General features: G+C 37.0%; 1 protein-coding gene across 16 annotated transcripts in view; it reads right to left on the bottom strand.

The window, feature by feature from the left end:
- trpm3 (transient receptor potential cation channel, subfamily M, member 3) overlaps positions 1–25978 on the bottom strand; it is a 198815-nt gene that overhangs the window by 130728 nt on the left and 42109 nt on the right. For 6 of the 16 annotated variants that reach the window (XM_067439015.1, XM_067439008.1, XM_067439004.1 and 3 more), the window contains exon 1: positions 7285–7526. The exons of the other annotated variants lie outside the window; for them this stretch is intronic. In XM_067439015.1, the coding sequence (XP_067295116.1) occupies positions 7285–7419 (135 nt within the window). In that variant the 5' untranslated portion in view covers positions 7420–7526. Of the gene's footprint in view, positions 1–7284; positions 7527–25978 lie in introns of those variants that run through there. 16 annotated transcript variants of the gene reach the window in all.

A 25978-nucleotide genomic window follows, 5' to 3' on the forward strand; every position in this document is an offset into this window, starting at 1 on the left:
AAATGGTAAGAAAAAGGTGGAGAAAGGGAAAAGTGTATTTTAAATGTATAAACAAATACACCATACAATCAAAACCAAAGAGAAAATGTGTATTTCTTAATTTTTTTATACAAAAATTACACTTTTGAAAAAGACAAAGTAAATGTCCAAATGTCTTATCCTTGAGAAAAAAAACTGAAACTTGACAAAGTTTTACTTGGATTGTTAGGGAGCTAATGCATTTATTCCTATGTCTTCTATATTAATTTCATTGGGTAATACATCTGTAGTTGCTGAGATGTCAGTGCATAAAAAATGTGTTTGTGTGGCTTAATCCTTTTGAGTATTTTCTTTTGGTATTTATTTATGTGGTCGCTGATTCTCTAAAGAGTAAGTGCTGAATTTCAGTGTACAGTAGAATTTAAAAATGGTCTTTGATCACTATATCAATCCCTTTCCCACACAGTGAGTATATTAAAGTAAATATGATTTAGTGCAGAAAGAAAGGAGAAACCAGAGACATGTGAGTGAGCCATTGAGAGAGAATGAGAGACAGATGAGATTGTCAGAGTGTGTCCCTGAGATAATATTCAATATACAGTATATAGTCCCAACACCTGCCACCAACCCTGAAGATATTTTCTGTTGAGATACGTGGTTTCACTCTTCTGAACCATGAGGAGAGCCAGGATATTGTATTTGACTTTAGACTGGGACTATAGAGCTAATTAAATACGCGTCTTAAAGGTTTAGTTTCCCCAAAAACAAAAATTATCCCATAATTTACTCACCTTCAAGCCATCCTAGCTGTATAGTCTTTCTTCTTATTAAAACTTATATTAAAAAATATCCTGGCTCTTTCCTAAGCTTTATAATGGGAGTGAATGGTACCATTTTTCTAAAACCCAAAAAAAGCACGTCTCAAAGTAATCCATACGGCTCTAGGGGTTAATAAAGGCTTTCTGAAGTGAAGCAATGTGTTTTTTGAGGAAAATATCCATACTTACAAACTGTAATCATTGGCTTCCGCTAACAGCCATACGCGAGTCTAGTTCTGGCGGAGTGACCTCTAACCCGGCGCATTACATACTGACTGTCGTGGAAGCGCAGAGGACAGAGCAAGTCACAAATTAGTCTATAATGAGAATTTTTAACACGAAATGTCGGAGGAGCTTGAGTTTGTTCCCCAGCCCTATTTTTGAACCATGAGAGGCACCTGGCTCTCACCTAAGCTATGTTATACGCCAGAACTCGACTCTCTTGTAAATGAGTGGCCCATAAGAAACATAAAAAACTGAATTGATATTTCTGACTTGGGTCTGTGCATCTGTCAGGTCAATCATTTTAATTTATGTCACTGTTACGGCTAGACAGGCAAGACGGAACGGAAAATACAAAGTTAAAAAAGAACGATGTAACTAGAAAGAAAAATCGCTAAATTGACCGGATACTTCAAGACTGCTGAATCTTTATCCAGTCGAAGACGAGATCTACACCAGGAGGACTGCCAGCTAGCATCGGCTTTTTAAGGCAGGTTCTGTTTTTTATGGAATGCGAACAGGTATTTCTTTTTTAATTGTATTATTAATCTGCATTTCTATTGCTCAAATACGCTTAGCTAGCTACAGAGTAAATGGTAGCCAGGCAACAGACAAGTGACAAATCCTAAGTGGTGACATCACTAAACGCATTCTACCAGCAAAGTTCTAGCTAAACGTGCAGAGAACGGTTTGTAATTGTGTCTTGCCGTAGCAGGCTCAAGTGGAAACACAACTGGAACCCTACCTTACCATTCTAAGAACCATTCGGCCTGACAGTGGAAAAGTTATTGTTCACCTGCTTCGTTTTGTGGCTGTGGTGGCAGAGGGTAGAATCTTTCCACCATCTCTGTTAATTAAAGGGCTGCTTCTAGCACTGGGCCTTGTACTTGTTTGTTTTGGTATTTGGTATTTTGGTTTTGTTTGTAATGTTCAATTTCTAATTTTACCTATGTGGTGTGGTGGTAATTTTTGTACTGCGGTGGTCCACCACTTGAAGGAATATAGAGGAAACACTGTAGTATTGGCTGTCTCAATATGTGTGTGTATGCCAGTTCACCATATTTGCGTGTGGACCATGTATGCTACTAAATACATTTTTCCATTAAAGCATAATGATTAAGTCTTACAAAAAGAGCAGCCTAGGGGCCCCCAACCACCATAATCCGCCTCTGGCCGTATGGATTACTTTTATGATGGATGGATGTGCTTTTTTGATCTTTAAAAAATTGGGCTTCATTCAATCAAAAATTATAAAGTCAGGATTTTTTTGATCAGTTTGGCTGAAAGAAGAAAGTTATATACACCTAGGATGGCTTGAGGGTGAGTAAATCATGGGATCATTTTCCTTTTTGGGTGGACTAACCCTTTAATGCTGATAATCTTGTAATCTGAAATATTAATGCAAATCCTAATACATAATTTAGGAAAAACTGACAATAAATAATTAAATGTGACAATCAAAAATACAGTGCTATGCAGGCTGAATATTTGATTTGACATAATGAGTTTACACAGGCTAGTGAATATAAGAAATACATAGGACATGAACATTTGTTTTGGTGGATAAATAAATACCACACACAAATACCACCCTTTTATAAGAGTAGTGTACATAGATATTTACATGATTAATATACCGGTATATATATAGGCATGTTTCTACTCTAGATTCGATTTTTACTCCAGCATGCCCACAAATAATTCATCTTAATTATAACATAATTGACAGATGTCTTTAAACAATATACTGAGCTGCTGAGAACAATCTAATCCAATTGCACACATCCCTTTCTGTGTAAAGGAAGCACGAAATGTAACACAATACTTTACATAAACATTTTGCGCAAATTATGCAATAATTAGATAAGAGAGCCACACTTAAAGTTAAACATGTACACACAGAAAATAAGATAAACACAATTCTTTTTTTCTCATGATTCTGTCTTGTTTATCCTCAGAATTGTGTGATAGAAGCTCGAAATTGCATGTTACAAAGTCAGAATTGCAAGGTATAAACGAGCAATTCTCAGAAAAAGACAGAATTGTATGTTTTATCAGGCGATTCTGTCTCTAAATCGCAACTGCAAGTTTATATCACGCTCTAGAACTACTTTATTTTATATTCTGTGGTGGAAACAAGCTTTCATAGTCTGATTTCCAACTGCTAAACAAAATCAAATCCAGCACATTGCTGTGACTGGCAAAAACAGCAAATAAGCATTATTCTGACCACCAAGCATACATAGTTTACAGTGACCAGAGTTGTCAAGCTTGAAAAAAGGGCAAAAAAGTATCATATAAACAATACATATGTGGTTTAATCCGAAGTCTTCTGAAGCTATATGATAAAATCTCATCACCAAACTCACTTCAGATTAAAAATGATGCCATGCTGTGACAGGTTTGACAGTAGTATTTTATTTTTATTTTTTTGCATGTGTTTCATGGAAACACAATATTCCAGATCAGAAATGCAGTATGGAGAATAAGACTGAAAACCTGCAGTGAGGGAAATACTTTCGAAAGATAAAGATCATAAATGTCATCATTTCCTCATATAAAGATATTGCATGGCTTCAGAAACCTTGGAATATACTTATATCTCTACTTTTATAATAATTTCAGAATATGTTTGGAGCTTGGTAGGGGGGTATACTATAAACTGTCAATGTGTACAAAAGAGAAGGATGAATTAAATCCTCTTATTGTGTCATATGGAAAAATAACACAGATTTTTTTATCAGTGCGAGGGCGAGTGAAAAAAATCGTAGAATTCAATTCTATGACTGGAGATTGTACTTCTGCATATCCGCATCTATAGAAACTCATGAATACAAACCATGTGAAATTGGCGCTATGTGCCAAAGCATCTGATTCATTACCAGTGTTCCCTGATAACCAAACGAAGGCATCAGCAAATTAAATTAGCTCCAGTGTGATGACAGATAGAGCCACATCAGTCACAAACCTACGAGGTATTTTCATTACATCTGTAAGGTTGACAGTGTTTCTATGCTGGATAGCAGTGGCCTGCCAATTATTGAAAGTCACACACACGCATATACATATACTCACAAACAAATAGTGTAATACACATCCACCTCTTCAGTGCTCTATTGACAAACTATACCTCAGCAGAGCTGGACAAACATACAGCTGTTTACTAATGGCTGAGATAACCTCATATGTGAGCATCTGTCTGTCCAACTCTTATAATCTCCAATTACTCTGGTCAGTCACTTACACAGAGCACCTGTGGTTTAAACCACATCTGTCCTCTAACCCAGGCTGTGTAGTCAAAAACATTCACCTTAAAGTCAAAACTGTAGGTAAAATAGCTGCATTGGTAAACCGTGATCAGTCTAAATTCCCTCTCATCATTGTGATTGTGACAAACACAAGGACATCTCATAATTTTATAATTCAAATTCACAAGCAGAGTCAATGTTTACTACAAATACGCTCACAGCTATTAATAACAAGGCTTTAAAATGTGACAAAAATATCCGCAATGGCGACAAAAAATCTAAATGTGCATATGACGATATTTAAATTTCTAGTTAATATAGTAAAATTGGACCTCAAATGTAAAGCTTCTACATGAGGTTGTGTCACATAGCACAGGACAAGCTGTTATGTCTGATTGTTATGTGAATAAATGACAGTGTCAAAAATTTTCTTTGTTCTTCGCTCAGGAGTGGAACCAATTTCCAATTTAGCAACATTTTTCTGTTGGCGAAAATTTGGACACCACACATTTCAGTTCTTTTGAATGGGATTTTATTATGAATCACTCAAAAAGATTCACGAGACAGCATTGAACAAGTTAGCGATTTGAATATTTAAAACAGTGACACTTATGAAACAGCAAGTCTTTTCGTTTGCATAAAAACCTTTGAAGTTAGCCTATCAATCTTATTTTTAATGAGCGGGTGCGGCCATTTGTTACTCAATTGTGCAAGGCTCCTGGATGGAGTCACTAACTTCCAGTTATTTTAGGTGTTTAGCTGTTTTACTGCTAACTACATTTTCTTATTATTCTAGTTATTCATCTGTAACTGTTGAATCGGAAGTCTCACACGTTCACAAAAAATAACTTACTTCGGTGTTGCAAATGATGCTGTATTAGCCTGGATGCCAGCCAAACTTAGCCCCGCCCACAAAATCTTTAGGTCGGGCAATTCGGTCTGGCCTTGCTCCATAGAGGAGTAATTATCCCCGAACAGAAACTGTTCGGACCAATGAAATCATCAGGGCGGGCTTTAGACGATGACGAACAGATGATCAACAGTAACGTAATCATGCACGTCATCAAAGGGGCTTGGATTATATTTGTTCAAATCCTAAACGGAGAGCTTGTTTGTATATGCATTCACCTTCACAATTTCTCTCAGAAATGATGATCATGTTAGGTAAGTACTCTGTGTATCATTAAATTATTTTATTTTTTTACAATACCGGCAAAGATTGCGTATTCCAGCCTGATTCCAGCAAGCGTGACAGGGTTGCCAAGTTTTTACAACAAAACCCGCCAACTACTAGCCCTAAACAATAGCTTCTCGGGGGATTCTCCAGGGGAAGAATGGCGTTTGGGGGGCAAAATGTGTGTTATTTTGGCAAGGTTACCTGCTAAAATTTGCACTCATGGGTCTATATATCACATAGTCGCTTCATCCCGCGGACATAGAAAACAACCCGCGGGGAAAAAACGCAGACTTGGCAACACAGTGCAGTTGAACTATGTTGACATTTGACAATGCGCCGCTTTGTTGCTCTGATTGGTTGTAGGTCTATCCAATTAAAGTCTTTCCTAGTTTGGTTGAAACACACCCCATAATCACAGCCCAATGGAGCAGTTTCAGACTCATATTCTGACTAGAATTGAGTATGACCACGTCAGGCTAACGCTGTATAGTCCTTACGCGAGAATCCATTTAATGATTGGTTGTTCATATGTTGTGTAATTAAAGATAAATACTCGCAAGTTTTGTTATTGTAATCAATAAATAATGGCTTTCGGAAGAAAAAAAATTAAAATATATCAAAAATAAATAAGTCTAATAAGGCTGAACAGACTAGAAGTTTAAGTGACATGCTGGAACCTAAACCACCTTAACCGTTTAACTATTTATTACACAAAAAACAATCGAGTGATTGTTGTTCATATGAAATAGTAAATCATCACATTCTAGATATTAAAATGCCCATTCATCACAACACACAGCAGAAACTAGACATCTTTATCAAATGAATCAGTAATTTGTCATTTGCCTCCTGTTTTATTTTAGGAGTCAATTTATTTTGTCTGGAACCCTGAATAGGACCCTGTCCTCTGTGTTTCACAGCCATGGTGAAAAGCACAGTTCTCTTTAATACTACACCTCCAAAACTGAAAAACTGAACCAAGAACATAATTATCCACTCATAACTGACTCATGATGACCTAGGGAGGATTTCAATCAGGAGAGCCCTAAACATATTTAAGCACTGTCTGTGACCGATCTATACTGTACTATTACTATAATACGAGCAGAAAACAGGTAATATAACATCACTGACAATAATACAAAAAGAAATTACATTACATACTGAGTAAATTACTATACTACCAGCAGAGATCTCTCTGGAGCTTTCCCTCGCATAAAGCAACTATCATGGTCCCGAGTGTGCAGTAAAGCTTTATTACTACTATTAGCTAACACCTCTGTGCAAAATATCAAAACAAAGGCAATAATCATTATCTTGCATACAATTGATACGTTTTTGATTCATGTGAAATGCTATGCTGGCAATATAAGGCATGTGCAAGTTGAAAGTGATTTGTGGGCAAGCAATAAAGCACTATGAGAGGCTGACAGCACTTATTTTTAATTTAGCTACTAGACCTCAACAGTTCAGACTGACAATATACTTCCACATGAGCAGAGTACCTGTCATTATCAAATAAGACGGAGAAGTTAGCTGCTTCAGCGCACTGCAAGAAAAAGCTCTATGAAGCAGTGAATTTTTGAGAAGACGAAAAGGCTTTAGAGAAAATCAATCCCATACCTGTAGGTCACAGCACTCATCTCATGAGGGACAATGTATCAGAGAAACTCAAAATCTGCGTAAAAAAAGAGCTTTCAAGTCTTTGTGTTCACTAGTTCCCTCTTTTCAACAACTAATTCAATTAGCACAAGACAAAATAAATATTTCTTATGCATTTTCTCTTAAAAAAAGACATCAATGTCTCTTTCCTCCCCCCATCTACCCATCCCATGGGTACCTTAAGCAGGCGCACAGATGGAAGGAAGGCTGCATGGCACAGTTTCCGTATGGTCCAGTTGAGTGGCCGAGGAGCATCCAGCTGGTTCATCGCTCCCGGCCGGACGTTCCCGCCATCCGGAAAAGGGCCCCACATTGGGGCTGCGATGCACGAGTGGTCTCTGTCCGAAATCCTCTTAACTCATGAAGCATGACCCTCCTCAGCCCCTGCCGCAAAGCCGCGCAACCTGTTTCCCCCCGACACAGAGCCCTTCACCTGCACCCCCTCCCTGCCCTCCCTCCCCTCCCCACAGATCCACAGGAACGGGAAAACACCTTCAGACCATACAGGGTGTCCGGGTCCACTTCCACTGGCCACACAGACCCAACAGTGCCAGAGATGACAGGGAGCATGCGGTCTGAATGAGTGGAGAGAAGCAAAGAGAAGAGGAGCGAAGCTGAGTGGAGGAGAGGAGAGTGGGAAACAGTAGCTGTGATGTAGAGCAGCAGAGCGGCACTGTCTTGAAGAACCCGGAGAGAGAGAGAGAGAGAGAGAGAGAGAGAGGGAGGGGGGAGAGAGAAGAGATGGATGGAAGCAAGCAACATGAATGATAGTACGCACTGACAAAGAGAAGGAAAACAAAAGATTCAGGAGATCATGCTTCAGAATGAGGTTGAGAGTTGCTGTGAAGGCAAAGCACTGGAATTGATGAGGAATAATGGAAAGCAGATGGGGAACAATGATACATTTTGATCGTTTCATTTTAACACCACATCTTTCTCTTGTTTTAGGTCTTTTGGGTCACAAATGAAAAACTAAGAGGAAAGATTTCCATGATTCCTTCCCAATGTCTTTTATTTGTACTCCTCTGACCTGTTCTCCTCTATTCCCTGTTTTTTCTTCCTCTGTAGCCCCCTCCTGCTCCTCAATCCCAGCACACTCCACTCTCTCCAAACATATGACGCATTGACCATCGAAAGGATAATGGAGTAGAGAGAGAGAGCAAGAGAGAGAGAGCAACACTGGATTGAACTGCTCCCTTCCATTGGATGGGTTTAATAATACAGTGTTTATTATACGCTCTGCCCTTGTCTCTGAAAGCGTGTCAGAAAGAAAAAAATCTCCCTAAGGGAGAAGTGTTTAAACAAATAAATGGTGCAGTAGAAATGGAGAGAATGCAGTAGAAGAGTTGGCCATTGTGCATTGCAGTCCACGGCAGGCATCCCTGAGGAACAGATCGTAATAATGAATCTCAGCAATCAATCCCCACTCTCCACAGGCATCACCTGGCCATGCAGATGTGAGCGATGTCACAGAGACCTGGATGGAATACTAAGTACTGCACCGAGTGGGAAGCTCCTCCTCTTCCTGCTTCCTCCTTGGATGCGGGGTTCTCCTGTCACTCAAGGTATCCTGAGACGGTGAGAAGATTATGCAACTCTTCAAGGCAGGGTGTGTATCCATAGCAACCTCCGTTTACCAGTGACAGTGGGAGATTGGGTTTATGTGCAGGTATGTGGAAAGGGGATTGTCCTCCAATCAGATCTGACAACACGAACGAGAAGCTCCCAGAGATACAGAGATTAGTGAGTGGGATTTAAACAGAGAGGGAATAAAGATACTGTACACATTCTTATCATAGGTTCCGTGACAGCAATAACCATACACCATGTGTAGGGTTTTTCTATGCAGTACATTTTTATGTCCCAACATTTGTCTTAATACTTTAGAAAAAATATTAAAGGTGCCCTAGAATGAGTTGAAACAATATTATAAATTGTTTTCTGATATCTACATATAGGGTATGTGACTTATTTAAGGGTTAAAATTGTCCAGATATGGTTTTACAGGTCCATTTACAACCCCAGAAATTGTCCCTAGGATGTAATGGTCTGTTTTTGCCTTATTTGGAAGGGTCATGAATATTAATGTGGAGTTTGGCTCTGATTGGCTGTTTTACTGTGCGGCTCAGTTCAGTGAAAGAAACACATCTACCATATACTGTCAATCTTGGAGAGATTATGCATCCAACCTTATGTTTGATCCTGTTTCTGACGAAGATAAAGATTTTGAGGAACAACCAATTGTTTTGAGATTGGAAATGGACGCTTTAGTCTTTATTTTCAGTAAGACCTGCAAAACGTAAAGTCAGTACTATAACTTCAGCCTACATGTGAATTAGCATATAACATTAACTTTACACATTAACTCATATCATCAGCAGTCACAACTTTGTTTTTAGCATTTTAAAAACATTTTAATCTGTAATGTGTCACCATTTGATTTTACAATGATAGCTTCTTCACTTTGAATCACAAACTCGAAACAGCAAACTGGGTAACGTTAGCGCACAAATATGTTATTTGTACAGTACAGTAGCCTACAGTTTTTTTTTTTTCAACAAATTGACGATGCCTTGTCAAATTACTACTGTTTCAACTTAAGTGATGGAGATGGTTAGCTGGATCGAGTGAGCGATCTATTAGCAACTAGAATAACATAGTTAGCTCCTGAGTTGTGTTGTTGATGAAAATAGCCTATAGGCTAAATTATAATTCTATCCGACAAAAGGGATTGCCATATGTATCTACGGTTGTATTTTGTAAATTTGTATGACAACACTGGCAGGAATGTATGTATACTACTTGGAGTTTCCTATTTTCACTGTACTAGCATCTTGAATTGAATCTAGACAACACAGGAGATATTATCGTTAATGAAGCCTTCTATTGTCCAGGTTAGAAAAACTGTCCGTGGTGAAATGGGCAGAGCAAACGAACAACTTATAGACGGTATCCAGTTATAAATAAACATGCCTGTTGGCAGTTTTGTTCTGTGAGAAGGGTATGAAAAGTCCCCACGTCTCCTGCACAGCGTGGAACATACCATCTATTTCCATGATCTGCCATTTTTGCAATCCTCGAATGACATATGCGCTGCCGTATACAAATGTTGGGGGCGTACATATTAATGATTCCCAACGATTGCGTCTGTTTTTCCGTGGTGTTTTTCACAAACAAGATTTACATATGAAAGAGGAAATAATGGTGTTTGAGACTCACTGTATGTGATGTCCATGTTCTGAACTCTTTGCCATGGTTCATTCAATTTTTCATTCTAGGGCACATTTTAAAGCTGGAAATCAATGTTACAATTAAATAAACAATGGAGATTTAATTATTCAATAAAATGTATTATCTTTTTTTATATATTATAAAGAGAATCTTCAGAACAGTAAAAGCTTCTAAATATGTGACCTGTGCAGCCAAAATGAGTCGGAATGCACAAGGGATAATTTTGAGCTACAGGCAAAACAAGTGAAAAAATGTCCCAAAAACTGACTGGTGCTAACACATAGAACTGACGCGCACGCACAAAGATGCCTCAGACAGCACGTTAACCCAAAATACACACATACACAGAATTCTTTTAATCATATTACAGTACTTCAGAATATCTCTCTTGGCGAGTATTCACGCAAACATTATCTGTTGTGTCTTATGTGAACATTTGGTTAACTGCTGTGGAAAAGCATCTGATGTGTAACATTATAAAACTTCTGTGCGGTATAGTAATGTTTCATTAATGTTAATCAAACAATTGTGGCATCATGGGAAAAATAATTCAAATTTATATTTTCACTTTACATTTGGCGAATTTAATGTTTATACCTGGGATTTTGATTTACTTTTGGAACACTCAGAAAAGTTTTTTTTTCTCCAAAATTAACATTGCTAACTCAATTGACTTCAAACAGGTGTCGCTCATTATTTTTTTGTCCATCAAACAAACCATAAACCATTTTGAAAGGTTTTTAGTAGAGAATGTGAAAATAACAATAACTTATTTTTTGAAAATTTGCTCTTTCCGACTCATTTTGGCTAAGCACTGGTCATATATATGTACAAATATATAGAATATTTCAAATTCACCTTCCTGATCAATTTCTTTATTTCCATTCTTCCATCCTGTTGTTAATTGTATAAATAAGATTAAATTTGAAGTTTTTATTATTATAATGTTTCCATGTTATTATTATATTTATTATATTTCCTTACTAATTGCCATCTTAAACACACAAGCATGTTTATTTAAAAAATAACATAAAAAGGTACTGCATAACATGCTATAGCAAAGAAAGATATTGGGCTTACATTTAGATGTAAATAATGGCTCTTTTTTGCCAGTCCTTAGAATAATCATAGTGCAGCTGAGATTTAGGAACAAATTAACTGTGCCTGTAGATACAAAAAATACTGAGAAAAAAACTATATTAAACAAAACTGTTGATGATGACATTTATGGATGTGACCAGACAAGCCCAAACAAACTATTTCACTCACCAAACCCCTGAACTCCATCAGACTGGTGATCACTGAGTGTAGCTTAGGGTAAAAGTCAACCAATCAGCAGCATTTATTTTACCTTCAGCATGCATCACCCAACATCTGCACAACACAGTCATTACACACACACACACACACACACACACACACACACACACACACACACACACACACACACACACACACACACACACACACACACACACACACACACACACACGCAAGCAGTTCACAGCCGCATCTAATTACATCTTGACCTACACACAAAAGCAATCACATACTGCTGTTTACATGTCACTACCTTCTCGCTGCAAAACAGCGGTATGTAAAAAAAATTTCCCCAGTGTGGTTGTGTATTTTCATCAGTTAATGTGTACACATGCAAATATTTAAACGTGTGAGTACATGTAAGGTGTTGAATATCCTCAGAAATACACCTACAGGCATCGATTCATCTGCCAGTTTCCAAGCAGATCCCATTATCAGCAGCGATTCAGTGTAAAATATATCTTGATGGCTGAATAAATGCTTAGGAAGTTAATGATATATGCTAAAGATGTACTTCTAACATAAAGAAAATGCCTGTTGATATAAAAATAATGTCACGATTTTATTCTATCCGCTTGTTAAGTTGTGACGTAAGGAACGCCGTTTCTGGGTCCAAGCCTCAACTCGTTTCACTTGAGAATGCCATCGACGCTATTTATGAGCGCTATTTATTCATATTAAACATCAAACGTTTAAACATTTTAAATACTTACAGTCTGCATAACAGTCTCTGTGCTCACAGGGTCACATACATTCATATTTTAACGATTTAAAAAAAATGAATCACTGTCTGGCCATCTGGAATTTTGGTATGAAGAGAAAGGTTATGATTATAGCTTTTTTTTGTAGTATTACACCACATTCTGTGTGTATATTAGCACCGTTTGTAGTTTTTCTTGTGGCATAAGATAGAGCGTTTGGACTCGGTGCCACGTGACGTCAGCCTTAACAACCGGATTGCGATACTAAACTCACGATACAATATTTATAGCAATATTTTAAGCTAAGACTCTTGGCTTAAAATATTGACTCACAGACTCTCCCATTGCTTTATAAGTCCCTCCTCTACTGATATTAATGCACTATACATATAATAATAAACCATCTAAATAATCATACTACTTAAACTAAATGTGATATGGTGATTTAAATGATGTTTGCGCTTTCATATGGAGTGCCACTTTAAATGATTTACTTTTTTAAAATGCTTCACTTTAAGGAGCGTGTGCGCTTCAGATGATCAATGCAATCAGTCACAGATCTAATCGCAAAAAAGCGTGTCAAAATTAATATTCCCAAAATGTAACATGTTCGTTCTGCATTTACTCACTCTCAATGTTGTTTTCACGTGTCATGCAAGCATCTGAACGTCCGTGTTTACTACAGTATGCGTGTCGTTGTAAATCTGTAAATCAGACACTGACATTATTTTTATGATGCCTTTATTACATTTTTTGGATCTTTTAAGTTTGAGAGAAATAGCCTTTAACTGGAGGGACAGAAATCTTTCTCTGGTATCTTGAAAAATATTTTCATTTGTATTTTGATGTTAAATTAAAATCTTATAGGTTTGAAACAACATGAGTGTGAGTACATGATGACAATTTTCATTGAGTGAATTATAGCTTATAAATATATTAAGATGAGCCTTGGATAAAAACACTCTATATCGTGAATCATATCGCTTACATCAACGATACATATCGTTGCATTTTTATATTGGGTTATCTCAATATAATGCACATCAACAAAAGCGTTTCTTTCCGTCATCAAACATGTTGGAGATAACAACTATTGCTGCTTTGCGGGCCCGACTCCAGGTTTGAACATAACTTTAAACATAATTGTTTTCCTGTAACAAAACTTTTATAACGAAAGAGGCAGGTCTTATAGGAACTCTCAATATTTGCAGGGCTCGATGCAAATTAGCTTTTCTACAGGATCAGGTTCAAAAAAGTGTTATTAGTATTTTAAGAAATATTAAGACAAGTAAACAGTCAGTACTAAAATAAGAATAAATGAACAAATTACAAGCAATAGCCTAAACAGAATAAATAAACAGAATTAGGACTAAGGGAACTGAGGGACCCTGGATTTGGAGCTCTACCAATGCTACAAATGACATCAATTATAGAGTAAAAATAAATAAATCAAATTATATTTTGAGAGTCCTAGAACAATTAATATGCAACATGGCTAGCCTATAGTCAACGAGTCAAGAGAAACTGCACCAAATAACAATTTGCTCATTTTTATCCAAAACAAATACATAAACTATCAAATTAATTTTCACAAAGTTCAAAATAATAGAAACAGACTTTCTACACCCAGAGCTACCAAAACTGTTCTGTTACCCTGTCCGATTGATAATAATTTACTAAACAATGAGTAGGGCCCTATAGGGTGCTGCTTTTGTGGTGAAACCTGTAAAGGCTAGAGCAAAGTACCCTTATCATTATTCAGAAGGGATGATGGAGTGAGAAGTGTCTCTTTAATGAGCTCCGGTTGCAAGCCGTATTAGTTTCGGGAGCATGGCAAGCCCTGCCAATTTGAAACATTCACCGAAGTGAAAGTTCCTAGCACACTATCATCCCTTAATCTCCACAGAGCCCTTTGTGATTTTGCACCCTTGCTGTTTTAATGTCAAAAAACATTATCTGTATGCAATTTATTTTGTATAGTCATTATCTTTCTAAACCACATTTCGCTACATAGATTTGTTTAGAATGTATAGAACACAATATAACAATAAAGCAAAATTGCATTTGTATCTTTAATGTACCCACCAGAAGCTCTAATTATGTAAAAAGTATGCTTGTTAGAGAGCAGCAGAGATTCTGTTATTGTGATGGATGCTGTGCGGTTGTGGGCAGAGAAAATCAAACGCTTCTTGGTCATCACGATAATGAGCCATTTGCTTTCTTCAGTTTTAAAGAGCGCTGGTGATTATATGTGACCTGCCTAATGCACTGGGGGTATCTGACAGAGTGTGTGTGTGTGTGTGTGTCCGTGTTCTATTGTCAAGGCTCCATTTAGCAAAGGCTGAAGAGATTCCTGCTGATGTATTACAACTTCAGGCTTTTCTGTCCAGTTGTGGAACTCACAGCACCTATTTATGTAATACCACACTGTGTAAAATGATTACTGATGTTGTTTGGCTTTTTTTGTTGCAATTTCAAAGCTAGTAATGGAAGAATTTTTGGGAATGTAGAATCTATGTGCTTGTTTTATGATAACCTGACATCTATTGCGTTCACTGATACAAAAGTCTTCTATCGACTTTCAGGCTCTCCTTATTTCCTCCCTGTCTGAACTCTATGAATTGTATTACATTTCTCTTGCAGCCTTTTCATTACCACCCTTTCATTTAAACATCCTAACATTTTCTTTGATATGCTCATTCTTACTCTATGTACATGACCTCCTCACTTACTAATTTTTCTACATTTGAAATAACTGCAAGCACTAAAAAAACACCTACGTGTGATGCATCTGTGTAAACACTAGATGGCCATCACATAAAACAAATCCATGCACCTCTGAACTGAGCTGCGTTTTTATTAGAGAATCATTTCACTGATCTGGAGCAGTTGCTTATCACAATTATTCCTTAAAAGCATTAGTATAATTAATTATGCAAATGTGATTTTATATTGAAGTCCTCTATATTGAAGCTTACAGGGAAACCGTTCCCTAAAGTAAAGATTCAGAACAGCATGTGTATTACTAAAATCTGAAGCGTCTGTATATTATTATCACACCTGAAACAAAGCAAAACGCATTGCACAAAGCATTTCCTCAAAACACTATAATATTGTATATTTTTAGTACAATTAGCTTATTTCTATAGCAAATGTAGTCATTTCACATACATTTGTGCAAATGCACACAGTGGCATGTTATGGAGCTCTGGCTATAAAATACTGTGTCCTGCAAATAAACACAGAGCACTTCCACAGGCAAAGCAAAAGAGCTAAATATAAATGCTAAATGTAAGTATTTATTTCAAATATTAAATCTCTCTAAAAATAAAGTCTTAAAAAATCTAGCATTGTGAATATTTATGCAAACTGCACTGGGTGGAACAAACTGATGAAACAAGTGCAAATGGTAGAAGAATTGAGCTCTTAAACGAGCTGACAGAAAGTCAAAAAGAGCTAAATCATCTAAATTAGCTAATATTAATAAATCAGAACAGCATGATTAAGGATAACCAATCCAAAAGAGTAGTCCAAAAGAGGTCAAATGACCACAGAAAAGCAGTAAACATTTTCTAAAGGGCCTTTTTTATAAACACGGCGAGGTGGCCGAAGCCACATACCACTACGCCATGATCATCAGTTCATCCGCCTGCAGACTGCTTGTGTCATTCTCCTCTCTTCTTCCACCTCCTCACACCACTTTTCTCACTGCTGAAGACTGTCATTTTTACACTGAAAAGGTGCTAGCCATCAGTAGCCACACCATTCTTTTCACAAACAGTTCCCACCCACCCCACACTCCCCTCTCTAAAGCTGAAGTCTCCAACTGATCTACCACCTGCCCTCTGAACTCCAACCGCTGCTATTAACTACTGGCCATCCCTCCAACTTCGTTGTCTCTCAAACATCACTTAATTCACACCTCCACTCACTGCTAAAAAGGTAGTGGGAAAACTACAGATCAAGTTTTTCTCACGTTTCTCATGTTGGTGGCAATATACTTGAAGTATACTCCTTTTTTTATCAGAACAACCTTTTGGAGGCCAGTCAAGCTTCAAATTTGCCACTTCATGGAGACTGACCTGCTGTCTGTCAGTAACAACTTGTGGCTGATAAAAGTTGCTTTTAAAGGATACTCAACCGCGGATGAGCGCAGATGGCTAAGTTCGACATTCGCAGTACAATTGTTGTGACACTTCTGTCTTTCTTGCGCATGTGCTGTTGTATGCGCACCATCCACGCGGTCTCAAAAATTGGGCTGCATCCTGACGTCTGCAAACACTCCTGATGAAGTATGTTTTGAGCTTAAAGCTACACTGTGTGATATTTCCCCCCATCTAGCGGTGTAAAGGTATATGACCATCCAGTGAATAATAGTTTCTGTTCCTCTCAATTCTGATTTCGTTTTAACTCCTATGGTGGCCGATTTAGTCCAAGATTATCATGGCAATCCCCCTTTTCACATTCGACACGGTGCCATCGAGTGATAAAACGCAAAAGGCGAAGCTTGAATTTATAGGTATGTCCCTCTTTGGTTAATGTACTTTCTAGATGGAGGGGCAACATGGCGAGCAGCATTCGAACCCCTCATCCATATGTATTTTCAATGGCATATTATAATCATATTATGTTTCTCGGTAAAAAAGAAATTGAACTGTACTGTTCTCCACTCACAGTTTGGCACGCACTTGCACCGTGGTTCATCTCAAATCTCATGAAGCATCTATAATAGGGTTTATTGAACAATGAAAAAAAAGCAGACAGACAGAGTTAGGCTAATGTACAGGTGCTGGTCATATAATTAGAATATCATCAAAAAGTCGATTGATTTCACTAATTCCATTCAAAAAGTGAAACTTGTATATTATATTCATCAATTGCACACAGACTGATGTATTACAAATGTTTATTTCTTTTAATTTTGATGATTATAACTGACAAATAAGGATTAAATTCAGTATCTCAGAAAATTAGATTATTACTTAAGACCAATAAAAAGAAAGGATTTTTAGAAATCTTGGCCAACTGAAAAGTATGAACATTAAAAGTATGAGCATGTACAGCACTCAACACTTAGTTGGGGCTCCTTTTGCCTGAATTACTGCAGCAATGCGGCGTGGCATGGAGTCGATCAGTCTGTGGCACGGCTCAGGTGTTATGAGAGTCCAGGTTGCTCTGATAGTGGCCTTCAGCTCTTCTGCATTGTTGGGTCTGGCATATCGCATCAACCTCTTCACAATACCCCATAGATTTTCTGCAGAGAATTTGCTCAGTGATAAAACACACTTTTCTTTCGACCTGGAGTCTAATAAATAGGCTATAACTGCACTTGTTTCAGAGTAATGTTATTGTTAACCCTTTTCTTTCCCTATTAATGTTTTCTGCTGCATCCTTTACGTCTATGGCTGATCTCAATTTTCAATTTCAAAATCTCAATTTAAAAAACTACAGGCCATAGATCAAACAGAAAATGCTGCTGTGTTAATTGTGGATTAATAAACTTAAAGCTGTTAAAATTAATTTGCGCTAATGCGTTATTAACACGTTAATTTTGACAGCCCTAGTTTAAACTAAACTCATTTAAGCCTCGCTTTTGTGTGCACTCATCTGAAGAATGCAGACAGCGCGTTGCAGATAGCGTGCAGAAATTGAGTTCTCTTTCAAATCTTGCGCTTGAACGAAAGATTCACACAAAAAAGTATGTTTACATGCCTGTCTTGGCGAGTATCCTAGCAAACATAGTAGGTTATGTCTTAAGTAAAATGTAAGCAGTCGAAAAAAAACTGTTTATGTGTATTATGTACTCTTTCTGTGCATTATTTCTTAAAGGGAAAGAAGCATTTTCCTGCTGGCTGTGTTTTAAAGGGGTACTTCAGCGCTGGGAAGATGAATCTGTATACTGGGTCATTAATGTAGTAGAAATGTGAAATACATTTTCATATTTAAATTAAATTATTTAATTGGGTGCTTTCTAGACTGAGAAAAGACAGAAAATGTATTTTTGTCTCATGGGGATGAAAGACTACAATTCCCAGAATGCTTCGCTGCCCTGTGAGGCCACTCCTAAAGCCCCCGCTACTAGATTACTGAATCACTTTCACTTTCCCACCGTGACTGCGTTCATCTTCATAAAATCAGTTCAGTTAGAGAACAGAAACTACAATTAAAAACGGAAAGTGTCTGTTCAATATATTGTGATTTAGCCGCTGAGGAAGTGTCAGAACAAACACAGCAGGAGTAAGATTACAGGCATCGTGATGAGCTGAATGAGCTCTCGTGATGAGAGCTGAGGTAAAGCCGAGCCGAGCTGTGAGTGCGACCCTATCGACAATATTTGTGTCACCTGAGTAATTTTTCCAGAAATAAAATGCATAAATCTCTCGTCTCAGGGGGATATGAGAGGGGGGAGCACGATCATTTGAATATACTCCAGGGTTTCTACTGATAGAAAGTCATATGCCAATCGCTGAAGTAACCCTTTAATGTTAATCAAACAACAAATGACAAAGAAATCACTCACTGCTCTTGACTGAACAGATTTTGTAACTTCAATAATTATTCATCTTTATTTAGTTTATACAGTGATTATAATATGTATTGTTATTTTGATTACTTTATTTTGTACCTGAAAACTACTGTTAGATACCTGAGTAAATTGAACCGTTACACCCCTACTTCTCTGAGTTAGGCATCATGGTCAGAGGAGCTCCTTGTCATCCCAGCAAACCCATGGATTCAGCACAACATGTCATTACAGATGACCTTGATTAACTTTCCTGCATGCACAATTAAACTACTAATGATCCAGAATGTGGCACTTGATCTTCAATCAATCTAAGGGCACTTCACACAATCTTTGCCTCGCTTCACTAGTTACTAGTAGCTGGCTGCTAAGTTCAAGTACCTGTCCTGACATTTTTATAAAATACAGCCACTGCATCTGTAAGCCTCCCACAAAACCCACTGATGCAAGTCAATAATCATTCACCTCTGCAGTCTGCAATTCAGAAGCATCACAATGAGGCAATAACAGCCTGTTGAACAGACTGTACTTCAGTTCTAAAGAGATGCTGATTGTTGACTGAAGGAAAGATTTTACAGTGCTTTCAGTCTCTTAAATAATTTCTCAGACAATGTTATTCATCTCTATAAGCATTTGATTTTTTACTTTACTTTATATTTTTCTTTACAACACAATGCAAGGGGTATGCAGTGTGCTTCACTTTATTAATGACTCAAAGAAAATGAGTAAAATTACGATTAATACTCACATTTACAGCACATTAATAATACTTAATAACATATAAAAATATGTCACTATAATTAAATAAAATAGCATTTTTGAGGATAATGTACGTGAAATTAAGAAGCAGTAATTTATTTAAAGTATGCAATACTGTGCATTAAGAACTTATAGCCTACATTTCCAATACTAACCACTAGAGGGATCATTTATTTTATGAACTCTCCTGTTCCCAGTTCAGTTACAGAGGTGATGTGTCAGAAATGAGTGTCTGTAAAGCACTACTCAAATGCAAATAAAATAAAATAAAATAAAATAAAATAAAATAAAATAAAATAAAAAGAACAGGATTTTTAAAAGATAATTTAATAATTTAAATCAAGCACAGAACCTGTAAGGAAAGTTAAACTGTCTATAGTAAAACATTAAGCATTAATTATGAGCTTTCACGAAATAATAAACATTACCCTGACCCTCTTCTTAAAGAGCAAAAACAAACATGTCCATGCTGTTTAGAGCCATATGCTGGTAGTGGGTGCCCAGGAAAGAATGTGTTCATGCTATTAGCACTAAGATATCATATGTTAAACAGACATTCACTCTAGTCTATTGGGAATAATGACTCAATACAATTTTGACCTGCCACTTGCAAATGAAAAATGTGCAAATACAAGGACACAGACAGCCAGGACTAAAAAAGGATTTAAATGATCAAGCAGAATGTATTTCTGACCAAAAAGAAAAATACAGATGCAGAGGCTTTTTTCAGTTCGCAAGCTTGAGATGTTTTAAGCATGTTTAGTAAGTCACTTTGCATAAGGGTGCATGGTAAATGGTTTTCATGTAAATTACTGAAATTTACATTTAATTCGCTGAAAGGCAATTTACAGTGAATTACATCAAAATGTTTGCCAGCATGTGGCAGCTTTATCGGATTCATGTTCAGGAAGCATCTTATAGAATCCACAAAGCAAGCTTTACCAGTACCAACTCTGATCGTATAACCTTGTTCATTTAAAAACACCCGTCCTAAATTATGATTTACGAGATTTTCAAATTGCACCTGAGGAACTACAGAATTGGCGTAGCTAGTTTAATTTGAAGTATTAAAAAAATAATAGACGAGTTAAGCTGAGAAGCATTGCAGGCTCAAGCTATTTTCTTCCACAGCGCCTGTGCCAGATCTGATTTGTGAACTGACGAGTGTGAATATGAAACCAATTCCCACCTGCCAGTCAGCAAATGACATTGTATTGCCCACTGTGAAATGGTTCTGAAAAGTATGCATTCATTAAAATCGCATTTCACTCAATGTAAAAATAATTCTAACAGTATGGTAGGTGCTCTTCATGTAAATCCAAAACATGCTCCTTTCTACTGTGAATAAAAGCAATTGCTGTGTATGTGCACGCAGATGTAACAAGAGCATGTTTTGTGTTAGCATGTTTATTTTGTTATAGAGTACATAAACGCGCACCTGGTATGAATATTAGAGATGTGTGCGAATGTCTCTTTACAGTACAGCGCTGTTACTGGTGCTCTTCTAAGCCTGTGATGCTGAGCCTCGTCCTGGAGGCAAGAGGATAATAGCAGCTCTGTGGGGCTATGGAGGAGTCAGGGGATGGAACGAGTCTCCTGCTGAGTCTCCTCCCTCTCTCAGGAAGACCTCCACTGGCTGATCTCTCCCTGCTCACTGCCCCATCTGGAGCCATCAAACCCATAGGGCCCACTGAGCTGCCATCAAAAACCAACCTCTACACATCAGGAAAAAATCAGTCACAAACCATTAACACCCTGATTGTGTTCACATGCTTCATCATATAAAGTGGTTTGTAAAAGGGACTCAAGCTTGAAATTAAAAAGTGCAGCCTCGATGTTTGGCCTAAAAAAGTGCACACTGTGTTTGGATGTGTTTATTAGATCTAATATCACTCGAGTCTCCTTGTAAAGTGGGTAATGGAGGAAAACAAATCATTACATCTTCATAATGCTGTACCTGGAACAAATGCTTTGTGTATATTTCCCTCATAACAATGCACATTTTCTGTCACCTAACCTGACCTTACTCTACATATAAACCCCTCAAAGAAACCTGCACAAAAAAAAAAACATTAGCTTTAAATAGAAACATGATTTGGCTGATTTATAATCCTTTTAACTAGTAAGTTTATGTAGCCTGGATGCCAGCCAAACTCAGACATTTGACAACTAACATAATGCATCGCTTCGTTGCTCTGATTGGTTGTAGGTCTATCCAATTGAGGTCTTTCCTGGTTCAGTTGAAACACGCCCCCATAATCACAGCCCAATGGAGCAGTTTCAGACTCAAATTCTGACTAGAATTGAGTATGACCATGTCAGGCTAGAGGTCATGCTCACTTAAGTAATAAATTGAATAAACAAATGTAAAAATAAAACAGTACATATATATACTTCACTGTATAAATTAAATATACACTGATTCTTAATGAAGCAAGTTATTCAGGCAAGAGCAGCGAGTATTTTGCTGTTTGATTAACATTAAATAAAATAAATCAATCAGTCAGTTAAGTCAACATTATTTAACTAACTGATTTCCACTCAAATCAAAAATTAAATAACAAATGTGATAAATGTAACCATTTAAAAGAAACAATGTGTTTTGTTATAGCTATTGTAGCAAAGGCGCAGTACTACAACCTGTGATGACACATGGTTGATTGTCTTAGCCAAGTTAAGCAGATACATCAGTAGAGAGACTATTAAAGGTGGACATGGGAGGACAGATACTGAAAGATAAAGAAAGAGACAGTGAAAGATGGACACTGGAAAGCCACAGGGCATCAGAAAACAAAAAGGAGGCAATTATGGCATTGCTACTGGATGTGAAAAAATAGTTTTACAGTGTCAAAGCAAAGGACAAAAGAGTCAGCAAAGGACATTACTTACAAACTGATGCTGAAACGGAGAACAATACGGCTTTGTTTCCCGATTTACATTCAAAGTCCCACTGCCTCAAGATTTCCATAGTTATAATTGGCTATACAATATGTTGCCAATACTAAATACTCGTTTGTCATTCCACAACACACAGAGAAAAAAGCTGATGCAAACCGCAGAATAAATATTTCTTACTGTGATACCATGTTTACCAATCAGGACTCCATTCGTTGGATGATTCCAAATGTTATCTATAATCCTGTCATCTCCCTTGATCTTAATAACTGTGAATAACACAAGATTTAAAGTCTGTTGTTTAAAATTAAACATTGTTTAAAGATTAAGTGAAAAAAAGCAACCGTCTAGGCATTATTATTATTAGTAGAGGTGTATTATTATTACATAGAGACATAGCTAAATCTACTGAACAACAGTAGCCTAATATATTCTGTCAATTTCTTCACGTTACACCAAACTTTTATTTTGACGGGTTGCCATGAAGACCTCTGAGTGTCTGTGTTCATAATATGACCGTTGCAGCACAGCACTGAGCTACATGTGCCCGTCATTTCCTAAATTAGGACCCGAAATAGATCCTAATTATTTAAGTCTTTTCTTTAAAACAATGAAAAGAGTTCATGGTTAGTATGTTCAAACAGTGGGAAACTGTATATTTGTTCAGTGTGCGTATGTCTAAATCTATTCAGATTGGCTAACATGTAAACCTGATAACATTATTTATTGCTCATGTAAACACTACGTTCGGATTCAAACAAGGTGTCAATGTAAACATAACTGTAATGACATATAAACATATCTATTGAGCTTAACTTGATTGAATCATTGAAATAATTGGACATCTGTATGCAACGTGTAAACCTGTAAGTCCTGTTAAAGCTTATTTCTGTCTTGTTTTTTCTTTTTTTTTCTTTTTTTCATGACCCACTGTGTCACTGCAGAATAACCTAGGTGCCTGGGTCTCAAATCACAGTCCCTCAGCATCAGATGAAATAACAGGCGTGAATTGGAAAGGTCCTCCCTCTGGCAAAGCCAACTGGCCTCCAGAGAGGGAGAATCTCTGACAGCTGAAAAAGCCTAACAGAACCCAGCACCTCATCTCAGTGAATTAATGAGCTCACACTCCTACTTGTGTGTATTTCTGATAAAAGCTTTTTTTTAAATCTCAAATCCCAGTCACCACAGGGACCTAGGGAGCCTGTTGCTTTAAAAAAAAAAATACATACATGGTTACAATCCCAAATATGACAATATGCATGTGATTACACATTCAAACTTGGCCATATTTAATTTTAGCCCACCTAAATAGTTTTAATCTATGTGAGGTTATTTCATTCTGAATCTCTCCTATAACCGCTCATAAGAACTTTGTTGTATTTAGGGTGCTTTCACACTTGGTTTGATTGCCTGTTCTGAACCCGAGTTTGATTGCTCCCCCTCCCCCAGCTCCTGCTAGACTGTGTTCAGATTATATTATTTGGGTCCGAACTCGCAGTGCATTTGCATCATCAAAGTAGCAGCTGTTTAACCCGTTGCCTGGTAACAACGGAGAGCGAGAAATGTGTTGCTCACCTTACTTTTATATTTTTGTTTTTGAACCACTGGCTCTGTTTTCAAAGCTTCAGTATGAAATGACAATTGTGTCTTATCTGCTGCGAATGTACTGCAAATGCTCTAAAAAAAACACAGGGCGAGGCGAGCAGAAATGAGATTTACAGCTGTCTACTTGCGTACTTACACCCTTTTTAAGCAGAATCGGTACCCGGGTTCGGAAGACAGCGTTTACTTCATCCAAACGTACCGAACTCTGACGTCAATTTTCAAAATTCTAAAATTGCAATCATTTTACACAGGAGAACATGAGTCACACAGGTACATACATACAATTGGGTATATGCATGCAAACATACATAACCATAAAAATTTAAATGTTTATACTCTCTCTTATTGACCAAAAGGTGTAGGCTGAAGCTAAAGCTTATTATGCCTACCCTTAACTTCACACAAGCAGCACTAATTGACATTAATTTAATATGTCAAATATTAGATATTCTCAATGTGCATTTGGAAGAACATGCATTATTATTATTATTATTATTAAATATTATCACCATTATCATTATTACCATTACCACTACCATCATTGTCATCATTACCACCATCACTACTACTACTATTGTTATCATCACTATTTAGTATATTTTTTCATTACTCAGGGCTCGACATTAAGCATGTCAATGTGGTTGTCCTTCGGACAAGTGAATCAGTCATTCACTTGTCTGAGTAAAACATTTGCTTTTAAAAAAAATACTTTAAATAATGTTATGAGATTTGTATTTTTGAATAAACACATAAGAAATGTTAAAAAGTATGTTTAAACATGAAACTAAGCCTCCAGTAGGTGGCAACAGATGACCTTCTTAACGAGTGAGTCATTGAGTCGAAATTGTTGAGACAGTCGTTTACGAATAGGTTATTGAATCTTTGATTCACCTGATTCATTTAAAACGCCAAATCATTCAGTAACACTGTTGCTGTGCCTGTGAGACACGTTATGGTTCTGTTGCTTGAATCTTTGTTTGGAACTATTTTTGCTGTTGAAATAGAACAAAACGAGTCGATATTGCATCTAAAATGTAAGTGACTTTGCTAATTAATTGTTTATGGAACTGACGTATGAAATCAGTGTCATTTTTTCAGTTGTGATGGTATTCTGGAAAATAGCACTCTTGGCTGTGTAATGTTTAAATGTATCATTTGTTATAAATATAAAAACTTAAAGTTTCTCTGTGTGAGCAGTGCACATTTGTTTCGATTTCTCCAAGAGAGGCTGCGTGAGCGTCAATAGTGCGCATCCTTTTTAACGTCAGTTCATTATATATTAAACTATTATCCACTATCGATCACTACTTAAACTAAATGAATGCAGAATAATTTTTGCATTTTGATGACTTGCTAGTTATTTTTTGTTTTTGTCCATTGGGCAAGTAAAATTCTCTTTCACTTGTCCCTTCAGAAAATCCACTTGTCCCGGACAAGCAGGCAAGTGTTAATGTCGAGCCCTGCATTACCAATCCTTTATAAAGTATTTTAAACTGTGTTAATGAATTAGCATTTTTTCATTCATCAGGGAAGCTATTCCAAAGCTGAAATCCTTTATTTGATGGGCAGTTTCTTCTTAAACTGGTTCTACAATATGGTATATTAAACATGTGTCCCTCTAAGATCATAATTACTGTCTCTCAAGTTGAACATATTGCAAGGACTGAGGGAGGGAGTGTTGCCTTGCCTTATACACAAGTAAAGTAGTATACAAATCTACCATGTCATAGAATTTTTATTTTTTTCAACTGGGTAAACAAAGAATTCATTGCGGTATTATATGGAGAATGTGTAATTATTCTGATGGCCTATTTTGTAGTAGAAAAACTGGAGTAGTT

Source organism: Pseudorasbora parva, chromosome 3 (genome assembly GCF_024679245.1).
Source record: "Pseudorasbora parva isolate DD20220531a chromosome 3, ASM2467924v1, whole genome shotgun sequence".
Classification (NCBI taxonomy): Eukaryota; Metazoa; Chordata; class Actinopteri; order Cypriniformes; family Gobionidae; genus Pseudorasbora; species Pseudorasbora parva.